The sequence below is a fragment of the Phyllostomus discolor genome, chromosome 4 (genome assembly GCF_004126475.2).
Source record: "Phyllostomus discolor isolate MPI-MPIP mPhyDis1 chromosome 4, mPhyDis1.pri.v3, whole genome shotgun sequence".
Taxonomy (NCBI): domain Eukaryota; kingdom Metazoa; phylum Chordata; class Mammalia; order Chiroptera; family Phyllostomidae; genus Phyllostomus; species Phyllostomus discolor.
In genome coordinates this window covers 27412727-27440551 of record NC_040906.2, presented here as the reverse complement: position 1 = coordinate 27440551, position 27825 = coordinate 27412727, and the positions used below count along the sequence as shown (strand labels likewise).

The following is a 27825-nucleotide window of genomic DNA, read 5'->3' as shown; positions in this document are numbered from 1 at the left end:
GTTTTTATAATAACAACTGATCCTGTGCCACTTCAATTAATCAGAGATACTTTTGTAATTTTTAGAATTTCTCTGTAGAATTCCTGTATATTCTTTCTTTAGCTAATATTTAGCTATTTTATAGATTGTGTTGCTATTATAAATGGTGTCATTTTGTTTGTTGCTTGTATAAAAATGGGCTGTTGCCCTGGCTGGTGTAGCTCAGAGTGTTGAGCATGGGCCTGCGAACCAAAGGATTGCTGGTTCGATTCCCAGTCAGGGCACATGCCTGGGTTGCAGGCCAGGTCCTTAGTTGGGGACATGGGAGGGCAACCACACATTGATGTTTCTCTCCCTCTTTCTCCTTACCTTCCCCTCTCTCTAAAAGTATATAAAATAGTTTTGAAAAAAGGGGATGCTTTTGATGTTTGTAATATTTATTTTCTGCCTAGATATTGTACCTCAGTAAATTTTTGTGTTTGCTCTAATGGTTTGCTTTTTATTCTGTCAGTTTTAAGATAGAGATCATATTATCTGGAAAAAAATTTACTTGTTTCCTTTAAATCCTTATAGTTTTTATTTATGTATAAATTGATATTTAGAAAAGTTTATGAGCTCTCATTCTCAATATTTGCTTTATTTTTATTTTTGTATACAATCATATAATCTCCAAATAATTATAATTTTTTCTTTAATTTTTATTTTTATTCCTCTTTTATTTTTGCTTTACTGGATTAGCTAAGACTTGGATTATTTTATTAAACAGTGAAGAATATAATAGACATGTTTTTGATTATCACTGGAATGCTTTTAGGACTACCAAAATTAAATATATTATACATAGGCTATGTGACCATTTATTGGAAGTTTCCTTCTTTCTGAGTTGATAATATTTTTATCAGAATGTATGTTCAAATATATTGAATGCTCTTTTCTGTACCTCTGGAGGTGATTATATAGTTTTACTTTAAATTTTTTAAATTGCTTATGCCCCAATTTTCTCCCTTTGCCCCCCTCCTCCCAGCATCCCCTATTCTGTCTGACAATGCCCCATCCTTAGTTCATGTCCATGGGAAATGCATATAAATTCTTTGGTAACTCCATTTCCTATGCTTGCTCATAACATCCCCCTGCCTATTCTCTAACTGCCAATTTGTACCTCTTAATCCCTTTATCTTTTCCCTCATTCCTGCAGATTCCCTTCCCCACTGGCCACCATCCCAATGTTCTCCATATCTACGATTCTGTTTTCTTTTCTGCTTGTTTGCTTAGTTTTTTTTGATTCAATTGTTAATAGTTATATATTTCTTGACATTTTAACTTTCGTACTGTTGATCTTTTTCTAAGTGTCTCTGACATTTCACATAATGGTTGGTGATGATGAACTTTTAGCTTTACCTTATGTGGAGAGTATTTTATCAGCCCTTTGATTCTAATGATAGCTTTGCTGGGTAGAATAATCTAGGTTGTAGGTCCTTCCTTTTCATCACTTTGGTTTTGTTGTAGATTTAATCATTATTCTGGTTTTTTCCCCATTGCCATTTAGTCCCCTTATCTCCTCTCTATGAAGCAATCACTACACTGTCATCCATGTCCATATAAGTCCATTCTTTTTTTGCTCAATCCCTCTACTATATGGTATTTGTCTCTCTCTTACTGGCTTATTTCACTTAGCATAATGTTCTCCAGGTCTATCCATACTGTTGTAAAGGGTAAAAAAAAAATTTTTTTTTTTTTACAGCTGAGTAGAATTCCATTGTGTAAATGTCCCAGAGCTGTTTTATTCACTCATCTATTGACTGATAACTTGGGGTGCTTATGTTCTTTCAAATTAGTGCTCTGGATTCCTTCTGATACATTCCCAGAAGTGGGATTGCTGGGTCAAAAGTCAGATCCATTTTTAATTTTTTGAGGTATCTCCATACTGCTTTTCACAGTGGCTGCACAAATCTACATTCCCACCAACAGTATGAAAGGGTTCCCTTTCCCCACATTCTGGCCAGTGATTGTTGTTTGTTGATTTATTGATGATAGCCACTCTGACGGGTGTGAGATGGTATCTCATTGTAGTTTGAATTTGCATTTCTCTGATGATTAGTGACGTTGAGCATCTTTTCATATGTCTGTTGGCCATCTATATATTCTGTTTGGAGAAGTGTTTATTCAGGTCCTTTGTCCATTTTTTAAACAGCAGTTACTGGCATAGAAACACACATAGGTCAAAGGAACAGACTAGAGAACCCAGAAATAAACCAACATCTTTATAGTCAATATTCAACAGAGAAAGCGAGCACATACAATGGATATACAATGGGCTAGTTTATTCAGTTAATAGTATTGGGAAGATTGGATAGATACATGCAGAAAAATAAAACTAGATTGCCTTCTTACACCACACACAAGAATAAATTCAAAATGGATCAAAGACTTAAATGTGAGACCCAAACCCATAAAAATCCTAGAGAAAAACATAAACAGCAAAATTTTAGACATTGGTTGTAGGATTTTTTTTTAATTAGCTGTATTTTCCCAGGCAAGGGAAACAAGAAAAAAAATTAAAAATGGGACTACATCAAATTAAAAAGGTTTTGTACAGCAAAGGAACTCATAAAGTAAATAAAAGAAATCCCACAGAATGGGAAAACATAGTCACTGGTACATCTGCTAAGGGGTTAATATCCAAAATTTATAAAGTATTTACAAAACTCAACACCAAAAAAACAACTCAACCTTTTTCATCACTTTGGATACTTCTTGCCTGTAAAGTTTATTTTGAGAAATCAACTGACAGTCTCATGGGAACTCCTTTGTAGGTAATTATCTGCTTTTCTCTTGCTGCATTTAAGAGTCTCTCTTTATTTTTAATCTTTGGCATTTAAATTATGGTGTGTCTTGGTGTGATCCTTTTTGCACCCATCTTTTTTGGTACTTGGGTGCTTCCTGGACGTGCATGTCTATTTCCTTTACCAAATTTGGGAATTTTCTTTCATTATTTTTTCAAATAGATTTCCAGTTTCTTGCTCTTTTCTGTTCTTCTGGCACCCCTGTGATGCAAATGTTGGAGTCTTGAAGTTGTCTCAGAGGTTCCTTACACTGTCCTCATTTTTTTTGGATTCTTTTTTCTTTTTGCTGTACTGATTGGATGGATATCTCTTTCTTTCTTATGTTCCAATATTGATTTGATTTTTGGCTTCATCCATTTTGCTATTTATTCCCTGTAAATTGTTCTTTTTTTCAATTAGCATATCATTTGTTTCTGACTTGATCATTTGTATCTGTTGAAGTACTTACCACTGAGTTTTTTGAGCATCCTGATAACCAGTGTTTTGAACTCTGCATCTAATAGATTGCTTATCTCCATTTTGTTTAGTTCTTTTTCTAGATTTTTGTTTTGTTCTTTCATTTAGGCCATATTTCTTCATCTCCTCAATTTGGCAGCCTCCCTGTGTTTGTTTCTATGTATTAGGCCGAGTTGCTTTGACTCCGTGTCTTAGTAGTGTGCCTAATGTAGTAGGTGTCCTAATGTAGGGTTCAGTGGTACAGCCTTCCCTGTCTCCTAAGCTGGGTACTCAAGGTTCACCCTTTGTGTGGGCTGACTACTCCCTCCTCTTGTAGTTGAGTCTTGATTGCTGTCATCAGGTCAAGGGGAAGGATTTATCCAGTCCAGACAGCTGGTAGGACTGGCTGTGATCCTTGTGCAGAAACTCCCTCCCTGTGTAACTGGTGGAGGCAGTTGGATGGTGGTGCTCCGAGGGTGTCTGTAACTGTCTGCTGGGTGTGTGGGCTCTGGGTTTTCTTGGGTGGTACAGCCCAGGTCAGTTTCCACTTGTGTTCAGTCTGAGTCTGGGGCCCCTTGGTGTAAGCTGTAGAGCAATCTGCAGATGGCTTCTGCTCGTGCCGGCCTGGGGCCACTCAGTGAGAGTTATGGGGTCTGGGCTCAGCTGTTGCATGTTTGAGAGGATTTAGAAAGGTCTGAAGTCTGTTATAGCCCAGTTCTTCATATAGAAAAACCACTGTTACAAGGTATGGTGGGCCTATAAGTTGGATGGGGCAGACCCTTAGGTAATCATCAGGGTGGTTCTTACTGTGTGAACCAGGTTGATGGAGACTCATATGGTGTCACTGCACTGTGGCTCTGTGTGGGGTAGGAAAGAAAAGGTACAGTGGCCACTCTCTGCAGTTCTCTGTGGGAGGAAGCTTCCCCCCAGCTCTTGTCCTGATGTCAGACACTTTAGTTTCTCCCTGCATGTCACTGGTGCTCTTCATGGTGCTTCCCAGTGCTGGAACCTAGAGGAAGTGAGTCTGAGGAAGTCCTTGTGCAGGGCCTTCCAAGAGGAGATGCCTGAGAATCCTGCAGTTTCTAATTCCAATACGGCCTCTACTGGTTTTTATAGACAGAAGTTATGGGGACTTACCCTCCTGACATTGGAACCTTGGACTTGGTGGTCTGGTATGGGGCTGTGATCCCTCACTCCCTAGATACCCCTTCATTTTATATCCAACACTTGTGAGTTTGGGACCAGCTTGTTCCATATATCTGCCCTCCGTTCCTCCTACCTGTCTGGATGAGTATGGTTTCTTTAATTACTTAGTTGTCAGATTTCCATAGAGCTCAATTTTCTGACGGATCTGAGTGATACTTGTTCTGTAGTTTAGCTGTAATTTTGTCGTGTGAGGTGAGCTACGTTTACCTACATAGGCCTCCGTCTTGACCAGAAGGCTATATGGTTTTATTTTCTTAATCTTTCCCTGTGATTCTGTTAAGACAGTTTTAATGGTAATGTTTGCATTCTAAGGATAAATTCCACTCTAGTTGGTGCTAGTTTTTGTTTGTAAAAATACTTGAGTCTACACATTTACATATTCTCTGAGCAAATATACATAAAAGACTTTAGCTGATAGTTATTTTAATATTTGCTTTTTTTCTGGCCAGGTTTTCTTTTTTGCCAGCTTTGGTGTCATAAAAATTTTGCCCCCTAAAATTAATTAAAATTGTTTTGCTTTTTTTTTCTGTACCTGGAAGGGTATACATGAAGCATGATTATATTCTGCTACCTGTAGCCTGGACCAGGACCTGTGCTACTAGTAAAAACTGTACACAACATGATGGGTAACCAAGAAGATTGTAAATACAGCGTATTTTCTAGCTTCTGTCTTTACACTGAAATAAAGTATGGACACTCCAAAAAAAGGGGTGGGGGAGGCTTGGACAACTTGTTTGTTTCCTTTAAAAAAATTTATTGAATTTATTGGCCTGGCATTGGTTAATACAATTATTGGCATATAGTAAGTAAATATAATTTTTATTCATTTTAATTAGGTTTTCAGCCACTTTTGTTCTTGGAGGCTTTTAAAAAGCATCCTGTATACCAAAAAAAGTTGGGGGTTCGATTCCTAGTCAGGGCACATAGCTAGGTTGTGGGTTTGATTCCCAGTCAGGGCATGTATGGGAGGCAACCAATCGATGTTAATCTTTCACATTGATGTTTCTCTCTCCACACCTTCTTCTGTCTCCCAAATCAATAAACATTTTTAAAAACAATTTTTTAAGAAGGAAAAAGCAAACCAAATTAGTTCCACTTCAGTGTCACATGTAAGAAAGGAAACTTTGTTTGTTATTAACTCGCCTTTTTTTCTTATTCAAATGAGGATTTAAAAATATATTTTATTTATTAATTTTTTTCTTTTTAAATATATATTTTATTGATTATGCTATTACAGTTGTCCCATTTCCCCCCTTCTCTCCCCTCCACCCTGTACCCCCCTCCCACCCACATTTCCCCCTTTAGTTCATGTCCATGTGTCATACTTATGAGTTCTTTAGTTTCTACATTTCCCATACTATTCTTGCCCTCCCCTATCTATTTTCAACCTACATTCTATGCTACTTATTCTCTATACCTTTTCCCCCTCTCTCCTCCTCCCACCCCCCTGCTGCTAACCCTCCATGTGCCCTCCATTTCTGTGGTTCTGTTCCTGTTCTAGTTGTTTACTTAGTTTCTTTTGGTTTTGCTTTAGGTGTGGTTGTTAATAATTGTGAGTTTGCTGTCCTTTTGCTATACATGTTTTTTCTTTATCTTCTTTTCTTAGATAAGTCCCTTTAGCATTTCATAAAATAAGGGCTTGGTAATGATGAACTCCTTTAACTTGACCTTATCTGAGAAGCACTTCATCTGCCCTTCCATTCTAAATGAGAGCTTTGCTGGATAGAGCAATCTGGGATGTAGGTCCTTGTCTTTCATGACTTGGAATATTTCTTTCCAGCCCCTTCTTGCCTGTAAGGTCTCTTTGGAGAAATCAGCTGACAGTCTGATGGGAACTCCTTTGTAGGTTACCGTCCCCTTACGTCTTGCTGCTTCTAGGATTCTCTCCCTCATTTTTACCTTGGCTAATGTAATTATGATGTGCCTTGGTGTGTTTCTTCTTGGGTCCAACTTCTTTGGGGCTCTCTGAGCTTCTTGGATTTCTTGGAAGACTGTTCCCTTTGCCAGATTGGGGAAGTTCTCCTTTATTATTTGTTCAAATACGTGCTCAATCTGTTGCTTTTCCCCTTCTGATTCTGGTACCCCTATAATTCGGATATTGGAACGTTTAAAGGTGTCTTGGATGCTCTTAATCTTTTCCTCAATTTTTTGAATTCTTATTTCATCATGCTTTCCTGCTTGGTTGATTCTATCTTCCTTCTGGTCCACTGTATTGTTTTGAGACTCATATTCCTTCCTTTCACTATTGGCTCTCCTCCACGTGTCTTCCTGCATCTGTTTTATGGTAATCTGCATTCTTTCATCTAAATTTCGTCCAAAATCAACCAGTTCTGTGAGCTTTCTGATCACCAGTGTTTTGAACTGTGCATCTGATAGATTGGCTAATTCTTGGTCGCTCAAAAGGATGAGTCCTGGGGGACTGATCTGCTCTGTTGAAAACCCCCCCCCCCCCCCCGTCTCTCCTTTTTTTTTTTCCGGTCTGGTGGCTCTTGTTAAGGTGGGGGGCGGAGCCTTAGGTGCTCACCGGGGCTGGGCACCCCAGTCGCTAGATTGTGACGTTATATGTGGGGGCGGGGCGTGAGCGGGAGCGGAGCGGGAGAAAACAATGGCGGTAGTTCCGTTCTCCTGGACTCAGACCCTTTTCTGGGCTTCTGGGCCGCGAGCTCTGCCCTGGTCCACTATCGCTACCCCTCTGGGTCTGCCAGCTGCAGCTTGCGTACTCAGTGATCGCTGCTGCCTTCTTGCGCGACGGATGGCTTTTGCGCCGATTTCGTGCCAAACCTTCCCCCAACCTCTGCGCGCCGCCGACCCGAGCCAGCCCCACGCCTGCCCGGCTAGTCTTCTCCTACCGGTCCGGATGAACGCGTCTACTTCAACTTCTTGGCTGCCCGACTTCCATTCAGATAAATCCTCTGCCGGCTCTGGGTGTTATTCTGATAGTAAATTATTGTTGTGAATTATTGGTTTTCTAATCTTGGTTGTACGAGGAAGTACGGTGCGTCCACCTATTCCTCCATCTTGCCGGAAGTCCCCCTATTAATTTTTTAAGAGAGGGAATGAAGGGGGATATAAAGGGAGAGGCACATCGATATCAGAGAGAAACATTGATCACTTTCTTCTCCTACGTGTCCTGAACAGGGACGGAACCCATACCCTGGGTATGTGCTCTGACTGGGAATAAACCCTGTTAGCTTTTGCTTTGTGGGATGACATCAAACCAACTGAGCAACACTGGTCAGGGCAAGGATTTTTTTCTTTCTTTCTTTTCTTTTTTTTGTTTTTGGTGTACTGTTATTTCAGATGATTCAAATATCAAAAGAAAGATTTTGTATCAAATTGCCTTTGTAATATGAGAATGTATTGGTAAAACCTAAAAAGACAAAAACAAACAAAAACTCATAGACACAGAAAAGTATATGGTGATTATTAGAGGGAAGGGGGTTGGAAGTAGAAAAAGGTAAATTGGGTCAAATATATAGTGTCATAGAACAATTTGACTTTGGATTGTGGACACAATACAACATACAGATGATGTATAATAGAACTGTACATTTGAAACCTATATACTTAATCAGTCTCACCCCAATACATTTAATTTATAAAAAGTAAATATGGGAAAGTGCCACTGGAAAGTTGTTTTTAGAGTCAGGTGAGATTTGGTCAAAGGGCCTTGGATTAAGAGAGATCATGACCTGGGAAAAGATACTTACTTCGTCTTCTGGCTGCATGCCAAGAATTTGAAAAGGAGTTGTTGCAGAGACTACTATGTCTCTAAATTAAACAAGCTGTCTGGAACCTATCAGGGTCATAAAAGTTCTGTAGAACACCTTTTTGTAAAAGTCTACCACTGTATATTTGAGAATTGGAATGTGTGCTTTGTTTGCTTTTTTTTTTTAAGATTTTATTTATTTATTTTTAGACAGAGGAGAAGGGAGAGAGAAAGAGAGAGAAAGAAACATCAGTGTGTAGTTGCCCCTTACATGTGCCCTACTGGGGACCTGGCCCACAACCCAGGCATGTGCCCTGACTGGGAATCGAACTGGTGACCCTATGCTTCGTAGTCTGGTGCTCAATCCATTGAGCCACACTAGCCAGTTCCTTTTTTATTGTTGAACACTGTTACAGATGTCCCTAATTCCTCACCTTTTACCTCCTTCACCCTGCCCCTGCCTCCCCCAACTCCCCAGCCTTCACCACTTTGTTGTCTGTGTCCTTGGGCAATGTATATGTGCATAATATGTTCTTCTGGTAATCTTTCAGTTCCCCTCATGACCCTCCCCTCTCATATCTGTCAGTCTTTTCCATGTATTCATGCCTCTGTTTCTATTTTGTTCATGAGATTCTACATATAAGTGAGGTCATATGGTATTTGTCTTTCTCTGACTTATTTCACTTTGCATAATGTTCTCCAGGCCCATCCATGCTGTCACAAAGGGTAAGAGTTCCTTATTTTTTTTTTTTTTTACTGCAGCATAGTATTCCATTGTGTAAATGAACCACAGCTTTCTTACCCATTCATCTACTGATGGGCACTTGGGCTCTTTCCAGATCTTGGCTATTGTAAATGATGCTGCTATGAACATAGGATTACATATATTCTTTCAGGTGGGTGTTTTGGGATTCTTAGGAAATATTCCTAGAAGCGGGATCATTGGGTCAAATGACAGTTCCTTGTTTGAATTTTTGAGGAAACTCCATACTGTTTTCCGCAGTGGCTCTACCAGTCTGCATTCCCACCAGTCTGTACACAAGGATTCCCTTTCTCCACACCCTCACCAGCACTTGTACTTTGTTGATTTATTTATTTATTTTTCCATTTATTTTTAGAGAGAGAGAGAGGAAGGGAGGGAGAAAAACATCAATGTGAATTGCCTCTGGCATTCCCCCCCACCAGGAACCTGGCTTGCAACTCAGGCATGTGTCGTGACCAACAGTTGAACCAGCGACCCGTTGGTTTGCGGACCTGCACTCATTCCACTGAGTCAACACTAGCCAAGGCCATTTTTTGTTGATCTATTGCTAGTAGCCATTCCAGCAAGTGTGAAGTGATCCTTCACTGTAGTTTTAATTTGCTTCTCTCTGGTGATTAGTGATTTTGAGCATTTTTCATATGTGTGTTGGCCGTCTGTATGTCCTCTTTGGAGAGATGTCTATTTAGGGCCTTTGCTCATTTTTTCATTGGATTGTTTGTCTTCCTGGTGTTGAGCTGTATTAAGTTCTTTTTCTGTTTTGGACATTAACCCCTTATTAGATGTATCATTGGCAAATATGGTCTCCAATATAGTGGGTTTTCTTTTCATCTAGTTGGTTTCATTTTCTGTACAGAAGCTTTTTAGTTTGATGTAGTTCCATTTGTTTATTTTTTTCCTTTCCTTTCCTTGCCCTAGGCAGTATGTCAGTAAAATACTGCTATGGGAAGATGCATGAAACTTTACTCCCTGTGTTTTCTTCTAGGATTTTCATGGTTTCATGACTTACAGTTGTAAGTCTTCTATCCATTTTGAATTTATTCTTGTGTATGTTGTGAGTTGGTGGTCTAGTTTCATTTGTGGCATGTACCTGTCCCATTTTCCTAACACCATTTATTGAAGGGACAGTCTTTACTTCATTGCGTGTTATTGCAACTTTAATCAGATATTAATTGACCATAAAGGTGTGGGTTTATTCCTGTTTTCTCGTTGTTATATACACCTGTTCTTACATCATTACCAGGTTGTTCTGATTACAGTGGTCCTGTAGTGTAATTTGTTACCAGGTAGTGTGATACTTCCACCTTTGTTCTTTCTCAAAATTGCTGAGGCTCTTTGGGGTCTTTTTTGGTTTCATGTAAATTTTTGGAATATTTGTTTTAGAACTGTGAAATATGCCATTGTTATTTTAATAGGGATTGTGTTGAATCTATAGATTGCTTTGTGTAGTATGGACATTTTAATGATGTTAAGTCTTCCAACCCATGAACACGATATATGCTTCCACTTGTTTATATCTTCCTGTATTTCTTTCTTCAGTTTCCTATAATTTTTGAAGTACAGGTCTTTTCACCTCCTTGGTTAAATTTATTTCTAGCAGGCCTGGCTCTAGCTCATTTGGTAAGAGCAATGTCCTGATAACACCAAGTTTGCAGGCTCTATCCCCAGTCAGGGCACAGACAAGAATCTACCAATGAATGCACAAATAAGTGGAACAACAAATCGATGTTTCTCTCTCTCTTTCTCATCAACAAATAAAAAAGTTTAAAAAATCATTCCTAGGTACCATGTTTTTTCATTGCAATAATAAATGGAATTGTTTTCTTTCTTTTATCTTCATCCTAGGATCTTTTTTTTCCCCATTGTTTTTAGATAGGGAGGGAGAGAGACAGAAAGAGCAAGAGAGTAACATCAATAGGAGAGAGAAACGTTGATCGGCTTCCTTGTACGCTCCCCAATTGGGGATTGAACCTGCAGTCTGTGTATATTCCCTGAAAGGAAATCAAACCTGTGACCTTTTGCCTATTTGATGGTGCTCCAACCAACTAACCAGGGCAGGATTGTTTTCTTAACTTCTCTTTCTAATAGTTCATTGTTGGTGTATAAAAATGCCACCGATTTCTTAATATTCATTTTGCATCCTAAACTTTGCCAAATTCATTTATTAGATCTGGTAGTGTTATAGTGGAGTCTTTAAGATTTTCTTTATACAATATGTCATCTGCAAATAATGACAATTTTACTTCCTCGTTTTCAATTTGAGTGCCTTTTATTTCTTCTTTTTGTCTGATTGCTGTGGCTGGTATTAAAACTTCCAATACTATGTTGAATCAGAGTGGTAAAGGTGAACATTTCTGTCTTGTTCCTCATCTTAAGGGAAACACTTTTAGTTTTTATCCATTCATTGAGCATGATGTTGCTGGTGGGTTTGTCATACATGACTTTTTTATGTTGGCATATGATTTCTCTGTTTTTACTTTGCTGAGAGTTTTTACCATAAATGGGTGCTGCATGTTATCAACTGCTTTTTCTGCCAATATTGATATGGCCATTTAATTTTTATCCTTCAGTTTGTTTATGTGATATATCACATTTATTGAACTGTTACTATTGTTCCAAACTTGCATCCCCAGAATAAATCCCACTCGATCATGGTGTGTGATCTTTTAATGTATTGCTGGATCCAGTTGGTCATATTTTGTTGAGGATGTTAGTATCTGTGGTTATCAAGGATACTGGCTTATAGTTTTCTTCTTTTGTAGTGTCTTTATCTGGTTTTGCAATCAGGATAATGTTGGCCTTGTAAAAAGAGCTTGTAGGTCTTTCCTCCTCTTAAATTTTTTGGAATAGTTTGAGAAGGATAGGTGTTAGTTCTTTGAATATTTGGTAAAATCCACCTGTGTAGTCATACAGTCCAGGACTTTTGTTTGCTGGGAGTTTTTTTGGTTACCTTTACAATTTTTTTAGTTGTAATTTGTCTGTTCAGATTTTCTGTTTTCCTGATTTAGTTTTGGAAAATTGTATGTTTCCAGGATTTTATCCATTTGTCCACGTTGTCCAATTTGTTGGCATATAGTTTGTATAGAGTATTTTCTTACAGTCCTTTGTATTTCTGTGATGTCAATTGTTACTTCCATTTCTGATTTTATGTATTTGGGCCCTCTTTTTTTTCTTGATGAGTGTGGTTAAAGATTTCTCCATCTTGTTTTGTGTTTTTAAAGAAGCAGTTCTTATTTTCATTGATCTTTTGTATTTTTTTGTCTCTGTCATTTTTGCTCTGATCTTTATTATTTCCTTCCTACTACTAACTTACTCTGGGTTTTGTTTTTCTTTTTCTAGTTCTTTTGGAAGTAGGGTTAGGTTATGTATTTGAGATTTTCTTTGCTTCTTGAGATAGGCTTGTAAAGCTGTGAAATTACCTCTCAGTGCTGCTCTCTCTGTGTTCCACAGATTTGGGGTTATTATTTGTTCATCCTTATTTTTTTCAGGATTTTTGATTTGTTCTTTGATCACATTGTTAACCCATTCATTATTTAGTAACATGCTATTTAACCTACATGTGTTTGAATGATTTTGAGTTTTTTAATTGTAGTTGATTTCTAGTTTCATGCCATGTGGTGAGAGAAATGCTTGATACAATTTGAATTTTTTCAAAATTGTTAAAACTTCTTTTGTATCCTAATAATGTAGTCTGTCTTTGAGAAGAATATATATTCTGCTGCTTTGGGGTGAAATGTTCTGTACATATCAGTTAACTATATTCCATTCACTGTGTTGTTTAAGTCTCTGTTTCCTTGTTGATTTTTTTGTCTAGAAGATATCTCCATTGATGACAGTGGAGTGTAAAATCCCCTAGTGTGACCGTATTGCTGTTGTTCTTTTTCTTAATGTCTACCAAGATTTTCTTTATATATTTAGGTGCTCTGATGTTGAGTGCATGTATGTTTTTAAGATTTATATCATCTTGTTAGATTGATCCCTTTAGTATTATGTAGTGACCCTTTTTGACTCTTGTTATGGCCTTTGTTTTGAAGTCTATTTTGTGTAATATAATTATTGCTAATGTAGTTTCTTTTTTTGTTTTGTTTTTTGTTTCTATTTGCATGGAATACTTTCCATCCCTTCACTCTCAGTCTGTGTGTATCTTTTGTTCTGTGGTGGGTCTCTTGCAAACAGCATATATATGGGTCATGTTTTATTATCCATTCAGCTACCTAATTTCTTTTGATTAGAGCATTTAATCTATTACAGTAAGGTTTTATTGGTAGATACTTATTTATTGCCATTTTATTCTTTATACTTCTGTTCCTCTCTCTTGATTTATTTTTTTCTTTCTTCTTCTTAAAGCAGGCCCTTTAAACATTTCTTACAATGCTGGTTTGGTGGTAATGGGCTCCTTCAGCTTTTTTGTAGAGAATCTCTTTATTTTGCCTTAAATATTGAATGATAGCCTTGTTGGATAGGTCTCAGTTGCAGGTTCTTTCTTTTCATTACTTTGAATATTTCATGAAGTGTTTCTGTTGAGAAATCAGCTGACAGCCTTATGGGAAGCTCCTTTGTAGGTAACTAATTGCTTTTCTCTTGCTGTTTTAAAGCTCTCTCTTTGTCTTTAATCTTTGACATTTTAATTATGATGTGTCTTGGTGTGGACCTCTTTGGATTCATCTTGGTTGTGACTCTGTGCTTCCTGAACCTGTGTGACATTTTTCTTCATCCTGTTACGGAAAATTTCAGCCCTTATTTCTTCAAACAGCTTCTTTATCTCTTGCTCACTCTCTTCTTCTGGTATCCCTGTGATGTGGTTGTTTTTATGCTTGACGTTTTTCCAGGTTGCTTGCAACTCACAGACCCTTCCATAGTAGGGCTGGGTATTTGGGGTCGAAAAGGTGGGCATAATGGGTCCCGTACTTGGGGGTAATGCACTCAGGCGCTCATGAGAGGAAAGTAGCTTCTACTCCATAGCCACCACTCAGTCTCTGCCAGAGTCTCCAACTCTAGTTCGCCCAGAAGGGGTGTGCTGCGGGTTTAGGTTGGGTGTAGGTAGCTTTCCCCTCTGCAGAACCAGCTTAGCTGGGCAAAGCCACTGAGCTCTGGAGGACAGATCAAAATAGTCTCCCGCTGGGGAAAATGCTGACCCAGCCTGTATTAATGGGCTGAACACTTTGTCCTGGTCCCAGAAAAAAGCCTCCAAGGGACTCACACTTTGAATATCTCAGCTGTGAGGAACAGTCCCTTCCCCTGGTGGAAATGAGCTCAGTAGGGTGGGGTGTCTGGGACTTGGAAGGGCAGATACAAACAGACTCCCCTTAAGGGTGTTGCCCACAGGCCTGTACATTGAGGGGTGAGCATGTCTTCTTCCCTGGATAGCTTGGGCTGAGCTCTCAGGGAAGATAGGAGTGCCCCTCTTGTGATGTAGCCACACAACCCAGCACTCACTTGTTTGATTCCTGGACAAAAGCTTCCTCAGGAGATATGTTCCAAAATTCCCAGCTCTGGACATTACCCTGATTCCTCTGCGCAGCTGAACTCAGCAGGACAAGGCTATCCAAGTGATCCAGCAGGTGGGGTCAGGGGGTGATAGGTGTGCACTTGAGGTGGGAGAGATTGATCCTTTTTTCCAAAGCCACAGAGCTTAGTCACTGAGACTCTGCCAAGAGCCTCCCCAGATTAAGAAGGCCCAAAATGTCACTGATGGGTATAGCCAACAGACCCCTCCTAAGAACCCCACCACAGCAGAGAGGCCTTGCCAGCAGTCAGGGACCAGGCAGCACTCCCCAGGCTGTAACAGTACGTTGTTCTTTCCTGGGAAGGTGGCGTCTGGCTCCATAGCAGACTCATTTGAATCCCAGGCAGACTGAATCCCCATGGATTTTCATCACCAGATGCTATTGTGGGCTACTGTTCTTGTCTCTGTTACTCTGGGTTGGGGATCCCTGAATGGGGTTGAGACCCCATGGTCCTGGGGGATGAAGTTTTTAGTTACTTCTTTATTAAATTAAAGTTATCACTGAGATCATTGAGCATCCTTATTACTGGTGTTTTGAACTCTGCATCTGGTAGATTGCTTGTCTCCATTTTGTTTAGTTGCTTTTTTGGTGTTCTCATCTTTCATTTGGGACAGATATTTTTTTTGTTGTTGTTTTCTCATTTTGGCTGCTTCTCTGTTTGTTTCTATATATTAGGTAGGACTTATATATCTCCCAGTTTTGGTAGGGTGGCCTTATGTAGCATGTGTCTGTGGGGGCTAAGTGGCACATTCTTTCTGTTCACCTGAGCCAGGTACTCAAGATGTGTTCCTGTGTGGATTATATGTGCCCTCCTATTGTAGTCGAGCCTTGTTTGCTGTTGGCATATCAGTGGGAGGGAATTGACCTTCAGGCTGATTGGTTTTGAGGATGCCATGACTATTGTGGAGGAGGTATTGTGCAAAGGACTATTACCCTGTGGAACGTGATTCACTTTAATGGGACTCTAGAGCCTGCCCTGTCTGCTTTTTGAGTGTGTCGTTTGGGGAAGTGGTGCTCTGGTGTGGCGTGAAGCTGGACACTGGATGTGTTGATTCTTGGGCCTCTTGGGAGGTGCAGGCCAGGGACAGCCACCACCTGTGCCTTGCTTGGGGCCACTGGTATGACCTATAAAGTGATTTGTAGGTGGTTGTCCTTTGTGCTGGGCATGGTGGTGCCTGAGAGAGGCCAAGCTGTGTACGTTGGCTGCCACTAGTGCCAAGTCTGGGCCCACTTCACAAGGGGTATAGGGCCCATTGAGGCCAAATTCTGCATGTTTGGGGTTTGTGAACATTTGAGAGATTTTGGGAAAGTCTGTTGCATGAGGCAAGACAGGCCATTTGTATGGTAAAGCCACTGTTAGGGTCTTGGTTCTACTCACAAGTTGGGTAGGGTGGGGTCTTAGGGAATCACCAGGGTAGAGTGAATGGTGTTAGCCAGGAAACTCAGATACGGTGCCTACCTGCATCTGCAGGGGGACTGCTCAGCAAATGAACAGTGGCTTCTGCCAGCATTTCTAAGAGAAAGCTGCACCTTTAGCACATGATGTAAAGACACAATTTAGTACATTCTCGTATAACCCTGGTGTCTTTCTAGCTGCCACCCTAGCTCAGGAGCACAAAGTGAGTGAGTCTGTCAGCAGGTAAGTTTGTGCAGACCCTTTAAGAGAGGTGCTTAGGACTCCAGAAACCCTCCATCTCACTCAGCCACAACCTCTGCTGGTTTTCACAGCCAGAAGTTATGGAAACTTCTCTTCCTGGCACTGAAACCCTGGGCTGGAGGACCTGATGTGGGGCTGGGCCCCCTTGCTCCTCAGGAAGGACTTCTGCAACCAGGCTATCCCTTCTGATTTTTAACTGCCACACGTGGGTGGGAGACCAGCCCATTCTGCATCTTTGCCTCTCTTACCAGTCTTGATGTGGTTTCTTCTGTATATTTTTAGTTATAGAACTTCTGTTCAACTAGAATTGAGGCAGTACTCAGTGACGGCTGGTCTGTAATTTAGTTTTAATTTTGATGTGGTCATGGGAGGAAGTGAATACAGCTACCCCACCACCTTGACCCACATTTATCAATTTTTGCTTTGCTTTTTATTTTAACTTTTAGTGTTTTGAAATTAATATTCTACCATCTGATTTTTAAAATTAATTTTGTTCTTTTTTCTAGCTTCTTTGATTAAAATCTTAGCTCATATGTTTTTAATCTCTTACTTACAAATAAATGCTTTTAAAGCTGTAAAATCCCCATATGTATCACTTTAGAATTATTTATGACCCCCTAATTTGTGCTCACCTATGTAAAAACAATGCATGGTAGTAAGATTGCAAAAACTAATCTTTAGTGACCATTGTTTTAAAATCTCAGATTATTTAAAATTAAACAATAGCAGAAAGCAGAAATGTGTGAGTGCAGATATGCATTTTTTCATAGTCTGTGTCTGCAGCCCCCTTCAGATACTGAGGATGCATGTACAGATCACCACAGAAAATTGAACAAAGCATAAGTAAACCATTTCTGAAGTTTATAGGCCACACCAATTTTCACATTCACCAATACGTGTTCCTAACCCCAAATTAAAGTCACACAGAAAATGAATTTCAAAGTGAGAGTTGTCAATACTAATTTTTATGACCTATGATATGAATTAATTTTTCCTTTAATTCTGCTAAAATTTCTTCATATCTTTTGCTCTTGCCTCTGATGAACCATAGTTTGTGCGTGGATGTGGCCAGGTCTATTGTAAGAAGAAATCTCCTTCCCATTGTTTTTTACTGAAATTGTGCATACTAACAAAAGTCACAAGGTCTCTTTTAATCTTTATTTCTAGAAATGAGAAATTTTTTATAAACTTGCAGCTTACTGACTGTGGATTTGATGAGTTAAACTTCCTCTTATCTGTGAATAAGAAAAGGATTTGTTTAAAAGATCATCAGAAACAATGAAAATAATTAAAGAATTCAATTAAATGATTATAAGGCATTAACATAAATATTTATAAATATGATGATGCAATGACCTGTTAAACCTCTTATTTACAAAGCTGACATAGCCATCTGGTCATATTGTCTGAATTTCCTTCAAAAAAATCTTTTAACATGCCATTAAAAGGTTAAGAACAAAATTAAAATATAATTAATACATTAAAAAATCATCATATATTAACTTACACACTTTTACTATTTAACACGGTTTTACTTTTTAAAATATTCATTTTTACACTTGTTCAAATTTTTTTTTTTTTTGGTGAGCTAATTCTTTTTAAGATTTTTTATTTATTTATTTTTAGAGAGGGAAGGGAGCGAGAAAGAGAGAGAGAGAAACATCAGTGTGTGGTTGCTGGGGGCCGTGGCCTGCAACCCAGGCATGTGTCCTGACGGGGAATCGACCCTGTGATGCTTTGGTTCGCAGCCCCACGCTCAATCCATCAAATTATTTTTCTATCAAATAATCAGGAGATGGGACACAGATGGGGTGGGGCATGATGCCCAGTACCTTACAAATTTTCACAAATGGAGTGGCTTTGTAATAATTCATTTACCTACTACCCTGGTCTGCCTATTAATTCTGACAACACAGCCAGTGCCTTTCAATTGAGAAACCCCAGGAGGTTTACATTATCCTTTCTTGAAGAGAATCTCAGTAATGGAAATTACTATCCCCTAAATTTGAGCCTGTGGCTGAAACAGTGTTTGTTTAGGAAACCAAGAATGTGCATTAGGAGATAGGAAAGCTCTATATTTGTCCTATGTGGAGGTCGATAAAGCCCATCAATGGGAGCAAAAGTAATTTTTATAGAGAATAACTTGGTAACCAGAAAAGCTGGGCAAGAAAGGCCTGAAAAGGTTTCTGACATTTGACTGTGATTAAATATCAAAAAAAGAACAAGCTTAGAAGAAGACATTATTTGTTGTATTTTAAATACCTGGAGACAGAGCTACTTCTCATATATTTAGAACAACTTTCAGTGAATATATTAATGGTACAAATAGTAAAAGCTGAGTATGTAAGGAATGGATGAATGGATGGATGAATGAATGAACAAAAGAAACAAACTTGCTATTTTACGAGAAACTGTGCTAAATGCCTTGCATTTTTACTATTTTTAACTGTTATTGTGGCAGCATTTTATGACTTATTATATGCTGGTGCTGGATTGTTTTTTCATCTCTCTGAGAACACTAAAAGTATGTATTTTTGTCTCCATTTAATCAAAACAAGGAAAATCAGACTATTTCCAGAGTTACTCATTTACCCAGCAGCAGAACCAGCACTTTGATTCCTTATCAGTGGTTTGTTAGAAATAGGAGAAAGTGAGAAAGCGTTTAGGAAAGGGATTGTTCCAGATGTCATAGATAAAAAGCAAGACAGTGCAAGAGTTTAAGAGAATGAAGACATGATAGAAAAAACAAAGGGTAAGAAGTCAATTTTAAAAAATAAAGGAAAGGGAAGGGAGAAGTAAAGAGAAATGTTATAAGAGTAACAATTAGCTGAGTCCCCTGAGGTTCATGTCCCCTGAGGTTCATGAGGTTTCTGTCACAAAGAAAAGAAAAAATCCCACTTGTTGGGCTAAAACGATAAAGGGAATTTTGGGCTGACCAAGAAGTTTGGCCACTCAGACACTAACTAGAATTTAACTTGGACTCTTCTGTGGGTCTGTTGTCTCTGCCTTTAAAAAAAACTTTTATTTGTTGTTGTTTTCAGCTTTATTGAGGTATAATTGACAAATGAAAATTTTATATGTTTAAAGTCTACAACTCAATGTTTTGATTTTTGTGTGTGCTGTGAAATGATCATGACAATTAAGTTAATTAGCATGTACATTACCTCACATAGTTACTTGTTTTATTCTTTTTCCATGTTGAGAACACTTAAGTTCTACCCTCTTAACAGATTTCAAGTATATAATTTCTCTGCATTGCATGTATAAATTTATCCTCAGCTTGCTTCTCTGGTGTTGAAAAAGTAGCTTTAATTGTTTCAAGCTTTATACCTCACACCATAACATCCAGGACAAGAAGGAGCATCTATTTTTCCTATAATCCATCACAAGAATTGGGCTTCATATAAACTGTACCACGTTAGAGCACATGCCTAGCCATGAACCATCACTCTGAGTTAGGATAAGTGGAATCTATGTGATGATTTGGCTTAAATTATAGGTTATCAGTCTACCCTTTAGCCTATCATGTTGCCAAGGCTATAACATATAGGCCTATTACATATAGGACCTCTCTGGTGTTTCTAAGCACAAATACACTGTAGTTTGCTTTACATGAAAAAACACATGTATAGATAAGCTTTGTTCAGGCATGAGTTATAGTGTTGATGGCCATGAATTCAGTGTTAATAAATAAGTAATGCATTAAATCCAGAAAAAAAAGAAGAGGAATGTGCTCATCTATATGTGGAGCTGCTCATAATGTGCTAAAATCACATTTATAATGCTCTAATGCAGCTAGGAATAGATGGAGAAAGGAGCTAGATTTGTGAATTCACTATATAATGACCATTTTTGTTTATTTAAGCATAATAGCACAGCTGTGTGGCTAAAAGTCAAAAATACTTGTAATTGCATTACCCATGGCCAGGAAAATGTTAAACACTCTTGGCTGGTGTTTTATTATTTAAAAAATACTACATAAAGCTCTGGCCAGTGCAGTTCAGTTGGTTGCGCGTCATCCTACACAGCTAAAATTTGCCAATTCAATTCCCTGTCAGGACACATATACCTGGGTTGCAGGTTCGGTCCTGGATGGAACTCATACAAGAGACAACTGATTGATGTTTCTCTCACAACAATGTTTCTCTCCCTGTCTTCCCCCACCCTAAATTAGGTAAATAAAATGTTTTTTAAAATACTATATATAATAAATCATTTGAAGTTATATATATATATATATATATGTATATATATATATATTAAAGAAGGTGTCTTTAAACAGGTACGTAAAACAGAGCTGTTTCTATTAGTTGACAAAAATGATCTGACCAGAGATTCACAGGAACTCTGTATTTTCCTGAGGAGCAATGGATCAGCATGTAGTAACTTAGTGTTCACTGTGTCTTCCACACAACGGCCATAACTAGTAAGAACATACTGTGTGTACACTCCTTGCTTTGGTCTCCCTTGACCAGTCCTGACTGTCAACACTTTTCTGTTTTCTTGACCATCTTCTTTTTGCTTCTGTGACACACTTGCACTGCTGTCTCTCAGACTGTACCTTTGTCAGTGCTTCTCAAATGTGAATGTACCTAATGAGTCCCTTGCTGATTTTGCTAAAGTGCAATTATGATTCAGTAAGTCTGAGGTGAGGTCGAAGAATCTAGATTTCTAACAAGCTCCAAGGTGGTAACTCTGCTGTTTGTCCCTGAGCCACACTAAATAGTGAGGACTGTATCCTGTCTTTCTCTTTTTGTTTAAAATACTTGGAACAATAATTGCACACAAATAGGTTTCTACAGTTGTAAAATGGTTAGAGGCCAAATTGTGTTTCTCCTCAGGGATTCAGGGAAGTACTGAGGAACTAGTAAAGTGTGAAGACTTAACAAAAAGCATAAAATGTCTCAACTACAACACATCAGGAAGATAAAGAATAAGAAAAGACTATGTATTTGCTGTAAACTTAACACAGGCTTTTATTGAAAGCATACTCCATACAGTTAATATACTTTATAAATGATACAAACTTTAAGGAGATATACTTTGCTCTCAGGAACGTCCCCCAAAAGTAGTGACATCTTGAATGAGCCTGAATTTCATTAATTTTCTAATATAGAGAGGTTACTAGGATCTGATTTTATCCGGAGGTAAAATATGAAGTTTAAAATCTCAGAACCAGGTCAGAAAGCAAATCCTGCAAAATGACAACTAGTGTACATTAATAACAGACCATTAAATAAACATAGGTAAACCACAACAAAAGCTATACAAAACAGGGTTGAAAGGACATCATCACCATGCTGAGTTTTAAGTATGTGTTGAGTCCCTGGACCGCTGGAATCTCTCCAAAGGAAGAAGAGTGGGAGGAGATTCACAGTGTGTCCTATAAAAAGAACAGAGATGAACATTACTGTGCATGAGGTGGAGATGAGAACTGAAGAGTAAAAGCAAAGGGATTGAGGAAAGAAGAATTAAGGGGAGAGAGAGGAAAACAAATACAGGACAGCAGGTAAGGAGGGGATAAAAGAAAAGTAAAGATAGATGCAGAAAACTCACCAGCACTTTTTAAGCCAACATGCAAGACCTGTCAGAAGCAGCAGCAGGGGTAGCATCACTGCCAAGATGATCCAGCCCTTGGAGTTAGGACGGTCTGTGGGTTTGGGTGCACACAAGGGTGTCATTTCAAGTCCACCCCTTGTTTACTACATTTCCGTCATCTGCTTTTTTAAATCTGAATGTTTATCTCACTAATCTCCTTCCTTCCTGTTTCTTCTCTCATCCTCTTCAGAGATGAATCTTTCATCTAACCCTCAACATCTTCCTACATCTGCAGTTCTCTTATTTTCAACTCTTTCATTTATTGAATTATTTTCATTCTTTTGGGATTGGAGTCCATAAATTCCAAATTTTTTATCTATCTCTTTTGCTCTGCTTGTGGACCATCTACTCCTCTTCCCAGTGTGGACCCCAGTGTTTTCTTACCCAAGTAGAGTATGATGTCCTGGTCTTCTAGACTGCTGTGTGTTACCTGGCAAGACAGGCCAGATGTCTCGGTGGCTTCCACATCCAAGAAGACCCGAAGATACCATGTCCCATCAGCATTGGGCAGGATATCACTTAGTTGAGAGCCCTGTTGTGCCTGTTCACCTTGCATCCACATAACCGAAATTGGCTTTGGGTAGAAGCCAGAGACATGACAAACCAGCAACAGATGGTCAGGACCAGGATTGGGGTGAGTTGATAGCCAGGCCTCTGGTTTTACTGCAGAAGACAGGAAAGATATTCAGATAAGCACTCTAACACAGATTTGGAGGTTCATGTCTTCACATCAGTTTAGAAAGATACATCTGTCCCACCCTTGGAATTCATCACACATTATCTTTCTCCCTCTTGACTCCTTATTTTAAATCTGAAGGGAAGGTAGGAAGGTATAATACTAGAATAGAAAATTTTTGAAGGAAGGATATGGAACTGACCTTGTCTCTGGAGATCTGCCTTCCCTGCATCAAGGGCACTTAAGAGATAGCGTGGGCAGGTGTCACGGAGGTTCCTGAGTATTACTTGGTTGGTGAAAGTGTACTGATTGAATAGTCTGCACACCTGCTGAGCTCTAGTTCCACCCTCTGGAGATGGCACCCATGTGTTGTTCTGGAAGCTCAGGAGCCCTGATCCTTGATAAGCAAATTCCCAGAAGGCTAGCTTGACTTTCCCCCGAGTGCAGCTCACAGCCTACTATACATTGTACCTCAAAGGGATCTAGAGAAGAGGGATTATAAATTAGAGGAAAGAAGGAGTTTAAAAAGATGAAATAAGTGGAAGCAAAAATAAAAGGAAATAGGAAAGAGAAGCTTGGGGGATTTGAGGTAATGGAACAGTTTCATTTCTTCAGATGTTCAGAAAAAACATAATTGGTGGTACTTGAAGGTAAAAAAAAGTCAGTGACTTTTTTTTCCTTTGGAAATGGAAGGGAGTAAATTGTTAAAAGAATGGCATAAATGGTGAGAGCAAGAGAATAAGGAAGAACTTAGTGTGAGAGAGTTGTGCTTATAATGACTAAGCTGAATGAAATGAATTAGGTTACAATGAATGTGCAGATAGAGATTGCTAAGGAGATTGAATGCAGGAAAATAATTGGAATAAAAAACTTACTGAGACACACATACCCCACCCAACATTTCACCAACTCATTTTGGGAATTGAACTTACATTCAAGCATCCATTTACCAGCATGATTATGAAGTAAATGCAGCAAGTCATTGTGGGCCCTTTGTAATAACTCTTCCATTTCTGTCATCTCCTTGTTGCTGAAGTTGCCGTTGGACCAAGGCCGCAGGGAAATAATACCACCAGAATTGCTCTTCCAGCTATGAGTCTGCAACTCACCGAACCAACCAGAGCCCCAACTTTGGCTCCAGGAGCGGTTGTATACGGATAAAGTACCAGTCGCTCTGAAGATTTGGTTCTGGAAGGCTATGGAGGGGGTGGGGGACAGAAGGAGGGAAAAAATGCATTGGGAAGGAAAGAGAATGAAGAAAGAGATGCCAGAAAGGGGAGTCTCAGAATCTGGAGATAAGGGAAGCCATAGTTACTTCAGCATTCATCTGCCCAGAGCCCCATGCTTTATATAAGGGCTGGGGCAAAAGTTGACTTACAGGACATCTGGCCAAGATGGAGGCATAGGTAGACACACTGTGCCTCCTTGCACAGTCAAGATAGGGATGACAACAATTTAGAAACAGAATAACAACCAGGACTGACAGAATATTGAACTGTAAGGAAGTTGGACAACCAAGGAGTTAAAATAGGCATTTATCCAGACAGGTAGGAGGGGAGGAATCAGGAAGCTGGGCAGAGACAGGTCGAGCAGCACAAAGAGCATTGGGACTGGGGGCATAATACCCCAGCAAGCAGGCCCTGGGTGCACCAGCCTCGGCTGGCAAAGCCCAGCTGAGGGGTGGCAGCTGGCAGACCAAGCGAGGTGGCAATTGTGAAGCAAGGCACTGCGCACAATCCACTATCCCAGTGCCTGGAAATAGAGCCTTGGGGCACTGATTGAAAACACCTGTAGGGGTTGAGGCACAGGGAGAGTCTCCTAGCCTTACAGAAGAGGTCGTTGGAAAGACCCACGGTGTGCACAAGCCCACCCACATGGGAATCAGCACCAGAAATGTCAAGTTTGCTTGGGGGAAGTGGCAGAAGGGACTGAAATTGTCAGCAGTGCAAGTACCATTGTTCCCTCTCGGACCCTGTCCTCACATACAGTGCCACAACCCGGCTACTGTCTTGCCCTGCCCTGGTGGACACCTAAGGCTCCACCCCTCACAAAACAGGTGAGACCAACCCAAAAGAAAAGGTTCAAATGGAAGAACAAATCAAAGCCCCAGACCCAATCAATACTTTTAAGTGACCAAGAGATAGCTAGCCTCTATCAGATACACAGTTCAAAGCACTGGTGATCAGGATGCTGACAGAATTGGTTGATTTTGGTCCAAATTAGATGAAAAAATGAAGGCTACACTAAGTGAAATAAAGAAAAATGCACAGGGAACCAATAGTGATGGAAAGAAAACTGAGTCTCACATCAGTGGAGTGGACCAGAAGGAAGAAAGAAACAAACACACAGAAAAGAATGAAGAAATAAGAATTCAAAAAAATTAGGAGGGGATTAGGAACCTCCTGGACATCTTGAAACATTCCAACATCTGAATTAGAGGGTACCAGAAGGAGAAGAGGAAGAGCAACAAGTGGAAAACTTATTTGAACAAATAATAAAGGAGAACTTCCCCAATCTGGCCAAGGAAATAGATTTCTAGGAAGTTCAGGAAACTCAAAGGGAGTCCCAAAGAAGTTGGATCGAAGGAGGAACACACCAAGGCAAATCATAATTACATTAGCCAAGGTAAAAATGAGGGAGAGAATCCTAGAAGCAGGAATAGATAGGGGACAGTCACCTACAAAGGAGTTCCCATCAGACTGTCAGCTGATTTCTCAAAAGAGACCTTGCAGGCAAGAAGGGGCTGGAAAAAAGTATTCCAAGTCATGAAAGGCAAGGACCTATATCCCAGATTACTCTATCCAGCAAAGCTTTCACTTAGAATGGAAGGGCAGAGAAACTGCTTCTCAGATAAGGTCAAGTTGAAGGTGTTCATCATCACCAAGTACTTATTATATGAAATGTGAAAGGGATTTATCTAAGAAAAAGAAGATAAAATATATGTATAGTAAAAAGACAGCAAACTCACAATTATTAACAACCACACCGAAAGCAAAAGCAAACTAAGCAAACAACTAGAACAGGAACAGAACTGCAGAAATGGAGAACACATAGAGGGTTAGCAACAGAGGAGTGGGAGGAGGAGAGAGGGGTAAAAGGTACAGAGAATAAGTACTGTAGATGGTTGGTAGAAAACAGACAGGGGGAGGGCAAGAATTGTATGGGAAATGTAGAAGAAGCTAAAGAACTTATGACACATGGACATGAACTAGATGGTGGAAAAGTGGGTTGGCGAGGGTGTACAGGGTGGAAGGGGATGGGGGTAATGGGGCAGCTGTAATAGCATAATCAATAAAATATTTTTTTAAATAACAATAAAAGTAGACTTACAGTTTGTAGGAAAACAATACAATAATTAATAAACAATAACATAAGAATAAACTTTGTTTCATATGCTCACAACTGTAAACCTACTTTTCCCCCAACTTGTACAACCTTCAGAAAGCCCAGGGTCCTAAAGTGATGTTGGAGGGATACTCAGAATGGAACTATGCTCACATGCTTACTCTCCAGGTGTGTTCTGAGGACACCACACAGAGGAACACACACACACACACACACACACACACACACACACCCTTTTGCACCCAGCTACACAGTTGCCAGAGTTCGTACCATCTTCATTGTCACCACCTCCGAGAAGAACTGCTAGCAATGAAATTTGCAAAAACAGCATTACTGCACAGATGTTACCTCTTTCTCTGAGAAAAGTTTGTCTTTGATTTCTGTTTTAAAGAATCCTACCCTACAGTACTTCCGTCTGACTTCCTTCTTCTACCAACAGACAAACCAGTGCCAGCACCCCTGCCCCAGTTAAAAAAAAACACACACACAAAACCCCAACATTTTCCTTCCCTAAACCCTGGTCACCAATTCAGCTTCTCATTTCTGCTTGAGTTCCGACTCTCTTCTTGGGCTTTCAGCCTCTTCCCTTCTGTACCAGCCTTCATTCTGTTCGTCTTTCTCTAATTCAGCCTTTGTGGAATAAGTATTACATGGTGTTGAAAAGTCTTCCCATTCATACAATAAATGCATAAAACTCAATGTCTTTACAATTCCCATCTGATGTTCTTATGCCCCTGCTCTTTTCTGTTACTCTGTCCTTCTTTTGCCAAATTTAAATATTCTCCAAATATTCTCTTCTTTTGTCTCCGAGACACCCCATCTCATTGTCAGATATCTCTGACATCTCATTGATTGCTTTACTGATTTTGAGAATCTTCTGTGACTGCCTGTGCAACAGTGTAAACTACTACTCCATTATTCTTAGGGAAGAACCAGTAACCATCACAGAGACCACAGGAACTGTGAAACACACTAAGAAACATCTCTATTTGACTTACATTAATGTATATTCATTTACCTGAGAGTCACTTAGTGCCTGCCTGGATACACTCATCTTGCAACACTCATGAATGTAGAGTTGTCTACAATGCACTCACTTTGTTCAAGGAGCTTTTATTCTACTTAAGAAGAAAACACAAAACCAAGAACTATAAATCTTGGTGTGCTGGGTTTTACTGTAAATATAGATTCTAGACAGAAACAAACCTTCTTGAAACAGTATTTTTTAAAGTGGCAACTCGTAAGTGTTGCCTGCTCAGACTCTGGACTGGAGTGGTATGCTCAGGGTTTTAGGTCTGTCTACCACTGTTGTACTGGATCCCCAACATCTCACCGAATGCCTGATACAGGTGCTCAATGAGTAATTTTGAATGAGTAATTTGGTTCAGGAATCCAGTTATTTTTTAATCATTCAGATTTTAACATACTTTTTTTTAAGGCATCAAAAGTCATTATTTGTGCTTTACTTGGTGATACGGGAATATTAAACAGTTTTGTTTAGGAATAAAATATAGTAATATGCATAAAGTTTACACAAAGGCTTATGCTATAAATCTATTACTTATATTTTAAACCTGTGGAGGTTACATTAAAAAAAATTACAGTGTAGGCTGAATGTATCCAAGAGATACATTCATTACTAGTATGTGCCAAAATGTGAAAAAAAAAACCCCTGCAAATTTGCATTTATTATATTTACATAAAAATGTCTTTTTCAATTTTCACTTACAATCTAGAAATTATTAAGCAAAGAAATATAAAAACATAAGGAATAAAAGTTTTTCTTTTAAATAACAGAAACATTGACATTGCTTAAAAAACAACCAAAAGTGTTAACATTAATCAGAATCTTCAATAGTTGGCTTTGCAAAATGTTTCTGACATTTGTGACAAAAAATAGTGTTGTGCTCAAGTCATAAATACTTTTCACAACACTAGCAAAAATATTTTGATAAGGGGCTCATTTTGCATGCATAGCACCTAACACATCTTTTTTTTTTCCTGCTTGTTAAGGGAGCTATATCTATGTTATTGGTATAATTTCCTTCAATTTATGTTTGAAATGGATGAAGTTTAAAGGTGTAAAGGCTTATGCACAGCTCTAGAGTTT

The 27825-nt window shown here is 39.1% G+C and overlaps 2 protein-coding genes across 3 annotated transcripts in view; one reads left to right on the top strand and one right to left on the bottom strand.

Moving 5' to 3' along the window:
* FAM117B (family with sequence similarity 117 member B) overlaps positions 1-27825 on the top strand; it is a 110939-nt gene that overhangs the window by 34995 nt on the left and 48119 nt on the right. The gene's annotated exons all lie outside the window — the stretch shown is intronic.
* LOC114493998 (T-cell surface glycoprotein CD1a-like) overlaps positions 21198-27825 on the bottom strand; it is a 338703-nt gene continuing 332075 nt past the window's right edge. Inside the window, 5 exon segments of the mRNA XM_036023047.1 lie at positions 21198-21479; positions 21653-21746; positions 22079-22357; positions 22573-22768; positions 22770-22852. Of these exon segments, the coding sequence (XP_035878940.1) occupies positions 21404-21479; positions 21653-21746; positions 22079-22357; positions 22573-22768; positions 22770-22852 (728 nt within the window). The 3' untranslated portion in view covers positions 21198-21403.